The 13,176-nt window shown below is 39.0% G+C and overlaps 1 protein-coding gene across 6 annotated transcripts in view; it reads left to right on the forward strand.

The window, feature by feature from the left end:
- Positions 1 to 13,176, forward strand: part of FAT3 (FAT atypical cadherin 3) — a 327,771-nt gene that overhangs the window by 287,704 nt on the left and 26,891 nt on the right. For all 6 annotated transcript variants that reach the window (XM_018071264.2, XM_018071265.2, XM_018071267.2 and 3 more), the window contains exons 20-22: positions 317 to 1,115; positions 8,755 to 8,889; positions 9,879 to 10,036. In XM_018071264.2, coding sequence (XP_017926753.2) covers positions 317 to 1,115; positions 8,755 to 8,889; positions 9,879 to 10,036 — 1,092 coding nt within the window. The remainder of the gene's footprint in view (positions 1 to 316; positions 1,116 to 8,754; positions 8,890 to 9,878; positions 10,037 to 13,176) is intronic.

Genomic DNA, 13,176 nt, shown 5'->3' on the forward strand with positions numbered 1-13,176 from the left:
ATGACGAGTGATAGCTATGGGATCCTGGGAACATTTCGGTTTGAGTAATGAGACATTCTACTGACACATTTCTCTATGCAATCCACTTAGAGATCTCTGCTTCCCTAAAGAGTTTCTAAGTTCCACTGCTAGAAATGGCTGAGATATTTCTTTGCATATGTATTTTGCAAATACATTTGGGAAGTTCTTTTGGGAGGTCTTCAGAATTACTGATGCTGCGAAAATATACATAGGAAAAAGTTGTGGTTGTAGGCTGTGTTCTATATGTGTTTTATTTCTGGATTTATTTTTTTTATTTTTTTCTAAATTACATTAGGCAAAGGACTCTGGGAAGCCTCAGCAGGTTTCCCACACCTACGTTCAGGTGAGGGTTATTGAAGAAAGCATTCACAAACCAACTGCCATTCCACTGGAGATTTTCATTGTCACCATGGAAGATGATTTTCCTGGGGGAGTCATCGGGAAAATTCATGCCACAGATCAGGATGTGTATGATGTCCTCACATACACACTAAAATCAGAACAGAAAAGTTTGTTCAAGGTCAACAGCCATGATGGCAAGATCATTGCCCTTGGAGGGCTCGATAATGGCAAGTATGTCCTAAATGTCTCTGTCAGCGATGGCCGTTTCCAGGTACCCATCGATGTTGTGGTCCACGTGGAGCAATTGCTACAAGAAATGCTGCAGAATACAGTCACCATTCGTTTTGAGAACGTTTCCCCAGAAGACTTCGTAGGTCTTCACATGCATGGGTTCAGGCGTACCTTGCGAAACGCGGTGCTCTCCCAAAAACAAGACAGCCTACACATCATCAGTATTCAGCCAGTGGCAGGCAGCAATCAGCTTGACATGCTGTTTGCAGTTCAGATACACAGTGGTGGTTTCTATAAGCCTGCCTATTTGATTCAAAAGCTTACCAATGCAAGGAGACATTTGGAAAATGTGATTCGTATTTCTGCTATCTTGGAGAAGAATTGCTCTGGACTGGATTGTCAGGAACAACACTGTGAGCAAAGTCTGTCCATTGATTCACATTCCTTGATGACCTATAGCACGGCACGAATTAGTTTTGTGTGTCCCCGCTTTTACAGGAATGTGCGCTGCATGTGCAATGGTGAGTACTGCTCCCTTTTCCCCTTCCATCTTTGCATATTATGCGATAGGATCTATTTTATTCCTCTGACACAGATTAGAAGGGGCATTTCAATTCAGTCCTCTAAAGCATGACTGGCTGATGCGTTGTGGGAATTGATTTCTCAGGCTCAGGAAGAATTGTTCGTGTTTACTGATGTAAATGGAAGTTTATGAACTTTGGCCTTTTACGACAAAGACTGCTTTCCTGGAGGCTCCGTAATCAGAGCCATCAACCAGCTTCCAGGGGAGGGGAAGGAATGGGAGAGAGAGAGGAGAGGGAGGGATGTGGTTTCCCACCCAGTTAGTGCCACCACTGGAATAAACCTGGAGTCTGACCGTAGCAGAGCAGTCTGGTCTGCAGCGATGCACCAGCAGCCTCCAAGGAAAAGCACCCCTGACCTAAGACAGGCAGGTGGAAAGACTGTTTCCAGTCCTGTTTTTGCAGAGAGGCATGATAATCAGTGAAGTATTTTATTAGCAATTCCTGACCTTTAATGCTGCAGCAGGGGTCAAGGGTGAGTTTTAGGCTGCTCCACTTTTGGCAGAGATTCCATGGGCATATGACAAATAGACTCAAGAGCCAGTCTTCCATATGATTCTGCACTTGGATTTTAAAACCTTAGGAGTTATAATACTAGCTCTGTTTCTTTTGTTTGCCAGGCCATTTGCTCCTCATTCCGCTTCATTTAAGAGCAGAGAAAAAAGCTGCTGTAAAATCAATACATCCTAAGTCTCCCTCATCTTAAGCACACATGCACACAGAGCAGGACAAGAATTCAGCAGCCATGTCTCTCAGTAACCAACCTTTGTTTCTGCAGCAGTCAGCAGGGCTTCATGTTTTACCATTGACCTCAGTGGGGATGAAAATAGGCATAAATTGCATAAAACTCAACCAGAAATCATTTTTTTCCTGCGGCACATGAATAATAATGCCATAGAAGTTCAATTCTGTAAAAAATACCATAACTCTGTATCTGAGGTACATTCAAGAGCAGACTATCTGGTCAATTTTTAAGTAATAGTGCTTTAGGTTTCAAATAGGCATATCTAGTAAAACAATAGTCAGCATTTTGTTACACATGAAAGGCTCTGAAATAAAGAATTTTCACAGGTTTAAAAGGGACAGTGCTGCAATATCCTCCAGTCAAGTCCAGGAGCCAGTGCAGAAACACGGTCTGCAAAATATTTTTATATTCTCTAAGTCATAACTTAGTCTCATTTTTGTATCAAGAAATCACAAATCCTCATCTCCTTGGGGACAGTGATAGTCCTCACTGACAGAAATTTGTTTTCTGGCAGCCAAAATTTTCACTGTTTATAATTTCATTTCACTACTTATTAAAGTTAATAGTGATGTATTATTCCCTCTGCCTCGTAATCCCTTAGCTTAACTCCAAAAAAGGAACTTTGCAGTGCAGTCCAGTTTTGATCCAAGCACACTCTCCCTTTTTCTCCCTGCACAGCAGGTTTGCAATGGAAGCACAGAAATTCAGCTGGGACAGCAATTTCCAAATTTTTCTGTCATGTACCAGTCAATCCTCAAAATGGATGGCAGGCTGCTGGAAGGGCAGTGTGCTTCTGCGACCGTCTGTGGTCCCCAGCCTCTGGACCATTTATCATGGCCTTAAAGACTGCTGTATGGGAACAGTTAGAACAGGCAGCTTGTCTTGGTCCAGCTGAGAAGCTGGATGGGGTTCCCACTGCTCCTGTTCAAGCACTATGTGCTGATTTCCCAGGGGTGATCCACAGGATTTGGGGTGGGGTTGTACCTATCCAGCCTATCATCCAGCCTGTAGTAAAAAAGTGTCCAAAGGTGCCGATTTAGGTATAGCTACCGTGAAAACCTTGGTGCATATTACTTGCACAGATATAAGAGACCTTGGTCGGAAGTGAAAATTCATGCTTTGGCCTTCTCCTCATCAGGTAATGCTTCAGCCTCTTCTTTTTTAATTATAGGAGCCACAAAAAAATATCTTGGTATTTAGGTAAGTACATGGACACACACTGTGTTTTCTCACATAGGAGGTAACATGCACTTCTGAGGGTATATTAGTTAGAGAATGTATGGACAGTTTTGCTTTTAGAAGGCTAAAGATTAGAGTAAAAGAGTGAGAAAAATGCAAATGCTTCTTCGATTTTGTACATGCACATAAATGCAGCAAGTCAGGAAAAAGTGCAAAATTTATTTTGGCTTGTTTAATAAGACAGCATTATCAAGATATTATCAGTATAATAGAAGTATTATACTTCCTTTGTTACTAAGACAGTTTCACATCCAGTAAATATTAATAGTTTGAATTATGACAAAGCCATTAAAGTATTGCATATGTTTCCAGTGATATGATTCAATTATGACCTAGAAAGCTTGAGTTTGAACTAATTCACTCATTCCTGAAATATATATCATACTTGGAGTGTTTTTCCCACTGGCAGATGTCACAGATATGCACAATTTATGCATGCCAGCTGTGCATAACTTACCTAGATTACCTTTGTGAGCAAACAGAGTTATCTAACGTGAAAATGCAGGGAGACTGTAAAGCAGGCAGTGGATGAACTTTGGAAGTTCAGCAACTCAGCTCTGGAAGGATAAGTTCGAAAGTTCACGTGCATCAATCTTTGCCTTTAAAATCAATAAAATTGAACTAAAGAGTTTTTCAATAACAGACTGTCTCCTTAGATTTCTGCCTCATCTGTTTGTGTTTGTATGAAAAATATTGTCACAAAGTGGGATTTGTTTTGGTGTGACCATAGGGCTGTGCTTACCAATCTCCCATCACATGGTGTGAGATATGCAAACAACTGTCACTGCTGGGGGAAAATAAAGATAGGAGGAAGGGAATAAATATATTCATATAAAATAGTTTGCGTGGCATTCTCAGTTTTCAGAAGCAAAAATCTATTCTATATTTTTTGCATGATGTAAAGTAATTCTTTTGTGTTGAGATAAAGGTACAGAGAAGAAGCAGGTTTTGTTGGGACTACTTTGCTGTAGAGTTGTTATGCATTATAATCTGAAAAAAATGAGGTTACATTATTATTTTTATAGGAGAAGACTGGATTGAAATAATCTTGACAAATGTGGATATATATCTACATCCATGCTGGTCACTCCAGGCCCCATTTGCAGACACTGGAAAGAATGAGGTGTTCTTAATGATGTGATACATCTCTCCCTAGATGTCTAAAGTCAGTCAGATGAATCGTGCCCTAAAGTTAGATGAGATGAATTCCATTTCAAATGTTTAATAAGGTTCTGGCCTAATAGTTTGAAAGAATTTTTCTAATGGATGCAGAAGTGTTCAACAAAAGTGCAGACACATCCACGTTATTTAATCAAGAGAGTAGCAGTCTTGGACCACTTTCTCATGAAACAGGATAATTCAGACTTTATGAAGCCCTTTCTGGCATTTTGTGAATGCTCTGACAAAAGAAAATCATAGACTGTGAGAATCTGCTATTAATATAGGACCTGTTTTTCAGAGGTGGTTTTTGCCCTCAGCTCCACAGAGCACACACTGTCTTAAAGAGTACTGGGTGCTCTGAAGGACTGGGAATCAAGAACCCAATTCTTACGTGCACAACACTGCTTTTCCCATTTTCAGGAAGCACACATGTATGTACTAATGAGCCTGGAATTCTCCTGGCAAGGAAGAGTGAAGAAGAAGGTGTCCTGTCTCTGCTTGGGAAACCAAGAACTGCAGATAACTTTGATAGATTTGATCTGGCCATAGTCCTTTTAATGTTGCACTTGTGTAAGGAAAGATGTTTCTCCCCGTGAGCATCTCTGACATTAAGTCCCATGCTAAGAATGCACAGTCTCGTATAAAATGTGGGAGAGTTGAAGTGTGAAGTGGGGGCACAATTGTAGAATCAGGGCGAGTGGGAATTGGTGTCTATCACTTAAGGAGTCCTAAGGGAAGCTGTGATCAAGGAGTGGATGGAAAAGGTCAGATGTCTCGTTATTCTAAAACTCGGAGACATTCTATTTCACTAGGATGTACTGTGTGACACAAAGTTTTCCAGGGGCACCTGAGCTAGATGAGCCCCATTGCTGGCTTGTGCAGAAACAATTTTGCAGTGTCTGTGCTGATGTGTATAGAATAATCATTACCTATAACACCTGGTCACCATGGCCTAAAAATAAAAGCAGATTGCAGATCATGAGTTCCCTCCCCACTAAAGTAATTACTACTTCAAGTAGCAGTTTGGAGTTTGTTTTGCAAGCTTCCTGCAACTCTGGCCCTCATGGTCTCCCTCCTTTCAAGCTTTCTTCTGCAAGTGAGAGAAACAGACTCTTTTGATACTCATACAGACTCTGGAGAATGGGCTGATAGAAAACGACAAAATATCACAAGGTGTAAGTTGAAATGATTGAAGCACTCAATTTTCAAAATATATTTACAATCCTATTTTTTCGCCTGTTTTTGAAGGAGTAAGAATTAAATACGTCTCATTTTGCAATGGAAGAGTGTTTTCTTCCTCAGTATACTGGTTAGAAGATTGAAATGCTTTTGTCTTCATTTAGAGAATTAAGCTGATCTGTCAAAATCAAGTGGGTCTATTCCACCTTCTCCTGCCACACACTGGTTGATGCTAGCTCGTGTGTTTCTGTGATACCTTGTAGATAACAGTTTTATTAATAGTAATGTGAGTTTCAAGAGAATGCTGTGGATTGTCTGGACTTGCCTAGAAGAAAAAAGATCAGTTCAAACCTATGTTTCTTGAATCTCTTATTGGATGGTAAATAGACTGCTCTTTGGAGTGGAAATGCAACATTAGAATAATTTTGTTTAAACTCAGGCTGTAAATCTTTGATGTGGACAACGTAGCCTTGAACAATTTTACAATTTTGCTCCACACAGTTGTGAAATCAGCCTGAAAATGCGTGTTAGCTGGGGCAATGCAATAATGCAAATTTGTAGCTTATGTACTTATAATCATACAGACAGGCATAAAGCACTTCTCCCAAGTCTGAATATTTTAAAAATTTTGTGACAGCTATGAAATCCTGCTGCAGCAGTATGAATAGAAATTTGATTTCCTTGTGGTTTACCAGAAGAACTATTCTTGGCCGTTCAGGATAAGCAGTTCTTTAGTGCATCTCCACAGTTGCACTAAGTACATTAGATCTTTTCCATCTATTTTTGAATGTGGAAGGATGACTCTGAAGTACAAATCAGAGTTTGAATCAGCTAAAAACCTAGCAGAGATGGATAACAAAGTAAGCTGCTGCTTTATTGCTTCATGTCAAAGATAAAGTCATAGGTTAGGGGATGTGAAAATTTCCAGAGCCACATTTGGAAATCTCAGTACCCCTTTCTGCTCCACACTGATGAGTTCTGGGGCTTTTGTCCAAATGGCTTGTCTGTCAGCTGCACAGAGGCTTACTTGAATTACAGCCTCACAAAATGTCTAAGTTTGTTCAGAGAAGGGATATACTCTGTGTACACCAAAATTTTGTGAATTCATCACATAAGAATGAGTTAAAATAGCTGAAACAACCAAGGAGAAAATACAAGGCGGCCTATAGAATATTTAAAAACCTGTTATGATTTCAGAAATAATTATTACTTGCCATTGAATTCCAAGAAATATGGGGGTTTATTCTAAGGAAAAACAAACAAACAAACAAACAAAAACCCACATAAAAACCATCATATTCTCTGTTAAATTCTGCAGACCTTACTTTTAAATAGAATATAGTGATGCAGAACCCTATTAAATATTAAATGACAATTGTTTCTTGATTCTATAAAACTCAAAGTGTAACTGTATATTGCAGCTGTTACTCCTGTTCACATTACCTACTAATGTGATTAATAAAGAATGCCATGCATCATTTTCTAACAGTGCTAAAGGCAGTACTGTAAATCGTTTACTGCGTAGACCTCTCAAACAAATGTTTGATAAAGGAGGGGAGGATGTTAAACATTAAATTGACTGTGCTGTACATCAAGGAAGACATTTACAGTAATTACCATATTTGTAGTCAGCCCATGTCCACTTTGAAACCTACAGTAGTAATTTTTCTTTTCCCAGAAAATATTTACAGTGTCAGGTAATTTCAGCTGTGCTTACTATGAGCCCTGCTTGGCTTGTACAAAACTCAGAGAGCAATAAGATTCTTTCTTTCATTATTTTTGGAGATGTACTCTATGACAGGTTGATTTCTTCCTTTATAAATTGTAAATCAAATAATATGCTCAAAAAATAAACTAGTTTTTTAATATAAGAATCCTGCAATATACAAGGACTACCAATATTCAGAAAGTGATGGGTAGGAAGGTGTGTTTTATCATTAAATTCATCACCTGCATGTCTTAAGTAAATTAACTTAATAAGCAAAACAAGAGGAGCCTGTCCATTCCCAGCAACTACTTTCAGTCTATTTGGGCTGTGGCTGCAAATCAACAATAGCAAGGGCAGGAATGCCTTTTTTCCTGCACTTGAAGTCTACTTTCATAACAGCCACACATAGATAGATGCCCATATGAAGAAGCTGACGGTGCATCTACCAAGCACCTTACTACAACCAAGAAAAGGCTAGCTTATGGAAGTCACATATTCCTGGAAATCCATACAGTAAGCAGCAGTAGGTGTATTGTATTTTGCGTTATTGTAGACAGTGTTTGAAAATCTTTTAAGGTTAGGGCAATTAAAACAGATTTATCTAGATGTTTTTAGAAGTTAAGTACAAGTTTTACCCAAACCCTATGAAATGCAGGAAGTTCCTTTGACACTGACAGGCTTCAGAGTAATTCCTTGACATGTTCAGCTTGATAGATGTAAAACATTTAGGTGGTTTTGAAGAACCTTCATGTAATTGTGTCGCTCAAGTATTTTAAGCAAATTTAAAACTCAGCATTGTTCTGTCCCTTCAGATTAGAAAGAAATTAAGTTTTTGAAGCTGGGCAAGCTGGATAGGATGTGAGATCTCAGAAATGTCAGGAGGAATATAGGGAAGGGGCAAATTTGCCTGTGCTGTATGACCAAGCTCGCAGCATGTCCTGTGTAGTATGAGGATGAAAAGTCCAGCTGTCACACTGTTGGCTTAGAATCATAGAGTATCCTGAATTGGAAGGGATTGACAAGGATCACGAAAGTCCACCTCCTGGCCCTGCACAGGACCACACCAAGAGTCACACCTGAGAACATTTTCCAAATGCTTCTTGAACTATAGCAGGCTTGGTGCTGTGACTATTTCGACCTCCTTCAGTTTGCTTCTCCTGGGTGTGCTGGGACAAAAGGAGTGCATAGCTTCAAGCCATTTTTTTTTTCTCATATGTCTATAAAACCCTTGTACATGAAGGTTTGTGAGAAAATGGATGGCCCGAGAGGTACACCACCAATTACAAACCAGTTACTGCTTATAAGAGTTCATTTTTATAATATGTTCCCATGGTGTTTAGGGCATCTTGAAAAAGAACTATTACAGTTTTGCTATGTACTTCTACAAAAATACTTCTCTCTACTATGAAAGTGTGTGGTTATTATTATTAAGCAGGTTTTTTGCTTATACTGAAGTGTGAGATCAATAATTGTCTTTCTTTACTCCTGTATTGCAGCAGATCATGCTTTACACTATGTATCCCTGACAGTATTTTAACTTATTGCAGGAGGACTCTGTCCAGGGTCCAACGACCCCTGTCTGGAGAAACCGTGTCCAGGGGACATGCAGTGTGTGGGGTATGAAGCTAATCGGAGACCGTTCATCTGCCAGTGCCCACCAGGAAAGCTTGGCGAATGTTCAGGTGCATGCCACAGCTGTAAAGGGGGATATACTTGAACAATTAAGTGCTGCCATTCTCATTTTGTAGGCAGAGGTGCCACTGAAGTCAACAGAAAATGTACTGCTTAAACCATCTCAGCACTGGCACTTGGTGTATCTGTTTATAAGCCCTGTAAATACTTGTCTTTGTAGCTGTTTGTTGACAGAAATTCCCACTGACTTGTTTGAGATCAGTAAAACAGGCTGCTGAGAAAACAGGATTTCTCCTAGAAAATGTTATACCAGATGTTTTCCTGCCATGGGCAAAGCTCTATAATTAACTCTTCTACTTACTATTTAGATTACCAAAATTCCAGTCTTTATTAATGAAAACACTACACCATCCCAAAACAAAAGTTTGAGGACACTTGTTAGTTCTCTACAGCTGTGTTGTTCTCTGGCATATAAAGAGCCAGGTGGAAAATCAGTGAAGTGGAGCTCTCTGGTGACTTCAGTGAATTCCAGGCTGCATGACAGAGGATTTGTGCTATTTGCCTGTTGAAAACACAGCAGATACTAAACTGTGGTCCTGAACAGTGGTTTCAGGGAACTCATTGCAAGGGTTTGGCTGACATCTGCCCACACCTAACTTTATACCAGTAACTCAACTGCCTGATGTATAGGTATGGGCATTTTCAACTCTCTCTGTTATCAGTGAGGCAAGATAGGTGCCTCCAGAAGTGTATAAGCTGAAAAATGCTGAATACTTGGAAAAACCTCTCTTTTTTTTTTTTTTTTTAAGTATGGAGAAATAGAGCTTTCTTGTATCCCCTGAAAAATAATTTAAAAAATAAATAAATACAATATATTTTGTGGTAGATGACAGCTTTCTTTCTTGTAGAAAATGGGTTTGATTTATTTCTTCCTAGACATTCTCATTAACTTTATAAATTCTTTTATTAACTTGACAGTTGAGGAATTATTTCAGGTGTCACTAAAAGCACATATGTCTTTTCAAAATGGTTATTTCAGGCCACACTTCCCTTAGCTTTGCTGGGAATAGCTACATTAAATACCGGGTTTCTGAAAATAGCAAGAAAGAGGAATTCAAGTTGGCTCTCCGTCTGCGAACCCTGCAAAGCAATGGGATTATAATGTATACCAGAGCGAATCCCTGTATAATTCTGAAGGTAATTAAAATAACTTATCTTTTCTGCAGTTGTTTTTCTAGATTCTGTATTTTCTGTTGGCTCTTGATTTGGGTAATGCTGTTCTCATTTCAGCTGTAGATTGAGAAGAAGTCTGATTCTAACAGGGAAAAACAATTTCAACAACAGCAGCAACAACAACAATAAGAAAAACAGCTTGTTAGTGGTACTTTACTTGGAAAATTTCCCACTGGGTGCTGTTCATTACAAGAACATTATATATGTCTGCGTGTAGAAGCCAGTCTGTACAAGATGTAAAATTTGGCCATTTATATGACTATATAGTCAAAACAAAGCATACTGAAATCGCTGGTTTTCCCTTCTGTCCATGTCTGTGGTTAGGGAACATTCCCTTGTTATCAAGTTAATTCCAGAAACCAGCTGCTTAGAACATGTATCCTACTGAATATGAAGATCTCTGCTCTCTGTGGACTGAGATTATTTATTGAGAGAGTCATGGGGTCGCTGGAGATTGATACCAAATCAATATTTAATTGATAAGCTCTCCATGCATTTTTGTTCTTTTTTGTGTTTCTGTGAAATGGCAAATATGTGCTGGGTGGAAAGGGAGTACTAGGCTCATCCAAGACCCTGCCTGTATAATATTTCTGCTATAGCCTCTAAGGGACAAAATTAAGACACTGACATTTGTAACTATGCCATGTTCTATAATTCAGCAGTGAGAGATATAACACAGAGCCTTTTGTGTCTGTGTTTGCAATCTTCAGAGTACTTTGGGCTGTATGCTTAGGTAATGTTAAAGTGGCTAGATGAGTTATTAATGGGCAACAAATAACTTTATAGCTGTTAGACTGAAATATTTCATGAGCAGGAGTACTGTCTGTCATTGACCAGGAACTGTCAGCATTGTTCAGATTTGTACAAGACAGTTAAGCTCTGATTTGTGACACACGGAAATGCTGTTTGAACCGTCAAGTATATGTTTTTGTTCAAGGAAAACCAAATTAAACTGCAGGCTGGAAGACCTTCTTTGAAGTCTTCATCATGGTCACTCTTAGCACATGTCAGTAGGTAATGTTAGCAATTTTGTAATTTCAAAAAATATTTGAAAAAAAACCACAAATGGCCCTGATGGAAGGTGCCACTTGAAAACAATGAGACGATACAGAGATTACTGATATTTAGTTAGAATGGTAATAGGAGCATTAATTTTGTTAGACTTTAGTGTATAAAGCTCGCATCATTAGGGAGTACAGCATGTCCAGGTCATAGGCAACTGAGTGAAAATCTCCAGTTGAAGCTGAGCAATTTTGCCACCAAAAAAGAAAAGTTGATGCTGCTACAAAAAAACCCAAACAAACGAAAAAACACCCTCATTGCAATCACCTGAGTTGAATCTTTAGTTGTGAGGTAGGAACCATGTGTTTTCAGTCACCACACAATCACCTAATTATTTTGATTTGAAAGATGCTAAGTTAAATATAATACTTCAAGAAGCAGCAACAAGAGTTGTGGCTATTCTGCTTCAATCTCAAAGGTCAACCTCCATGTCAAGCTCTGTTTTGCTTCCTAGCTCTAAGAAACAGTTTCCATCTTTGAACTCATCTCATGCAGTACTTGGTAGAGAGCTTCAGATGCAGCTGCCACCTCACATATCCAATGAGTGAGGTCCAGGATCGTGTGTGGATGCAAAGCCTCTGCTTTGTCTTTTGCGTTGAGCAGGGAAGGACACAGGGAATTACCTTCCCAGAGCCTCATGGTCAGCTTTTAGGTAGGGCACGATTCATGGTTGCAGTGTGTATATTTTTCCCAGGTCTGGCCTTTGGCTTCTGTGTGCATATGGCTTAAAGAAAACTAAATTATTACATTCAGCATAGTTTTTAAAGAAATTGTACCACTTTAAAGATCAAGAATTGTCAGTGTTTTGTTTGTGAAGGTCTTTTAGCAGAGGAATATCAGGCTGAGGTCTCACAAAAGTGCTCTGTGACAGACAAATGGCATTATACTCAAGGGATTTAGCCTTATCAGGTCTCTTCAGGATAGGAGCTGACTCTTGAGCTGCGTTTTGGGGATCCTTAACTCAGATGTTGTCAAGTAAGTTACGCTTAGACTCTCTAACCTTGTTTTTTTTTCATTTGTAAACTACAGGTAAGACTACTTTTTTTTTTTCTTTAACCAGGTACATATGTTGTGAGATAGGGAGGCATTCAGAAATGAGGCCATTAAGTAGATTAATTACAGGACTATAAATGTGAGGTTGTTATCATTTGAGCATTGCTTTCAATTAAATTAAACACGAGGAGTAGCTTTCCAAATAGAGGATAAAGGATGGAATCCTGTGCTCTTTTGAGCACTCTGGCATTACTCCAGCAAAGCATTTAATCATTTGCTTAACTTACTATATTTGAAGGCAATTGGAACTACTTACATAACTTAATTTTAAGCATGTACTTAAGTGTCTGCTGGATTAGCACCAGAGGGCCCAGCACCATCACTGAGCTCCAAACAAAGGCAGAGGTGGAGGAAATTTAGAGCATAAGCCCATGGGAGGGCAGGCAGAAAACACCACGGCTGTTGGGGCATACAGTGGCATTAATTGTTTTGAAGGAAGTCTCTCCCATTGCAGTCTATTTAAAAATTAATGCTGCAATATGGTTTTTGGAGTTTAAATGACCAGCTTAATTTTGGGAGCTCATACATTTGTGATAACTCCAGGGATGGAAATATTTCATAATCATAACACAGTGTCCTTCTAGGATGAATAATCAATTCCATAGAGCAAACTGCTTGTCTACTACTTTGCTGAAAGCCTACCAGCTACACTGCATTGATACAATATAATAAGGGTGTTATTTATTCAACTATTTCAAATAAAGCAACACATCCATCGATTTTGAGAGGTTGGCCATTTTTTTTGTTGCATGCTCTTGCTTTTAAGGCAATTGGAGCAAAATGAGATGCAGGTCAATGGCCTTTTTTTTCTCCTTTGAAAAGATTGCATGTGCTAAAACCAGGACCACCATTTCCTTTTTACCTAAGTAGCATCTAACAGGGAAAAGTAAGTTTTAACTGTTTAAAGCATTACAAGACCATTGCAGAAGAGAATCCCATAATTTATCTAATTTTTTTCAGGGAATATGATGGAGATTCAAGTTTTTTTA

Source organism: Manacus vitellinus, unplaced genomic scaffold, assembly GCF_001715985.3.
Source record: "Manacus vitellinus isolate BGI_N305 unplaced genomic scaffold, ASM171598v3 scaffold_2_pilon, whole genome shotgun sequence".
Taxonomy (NCBI): domain Eukaryota; kingdom Metazoa; phylum Chordata; class Aves; order Passeriformes; family Pipridae; genus Manacus; species Manacus vitellinus.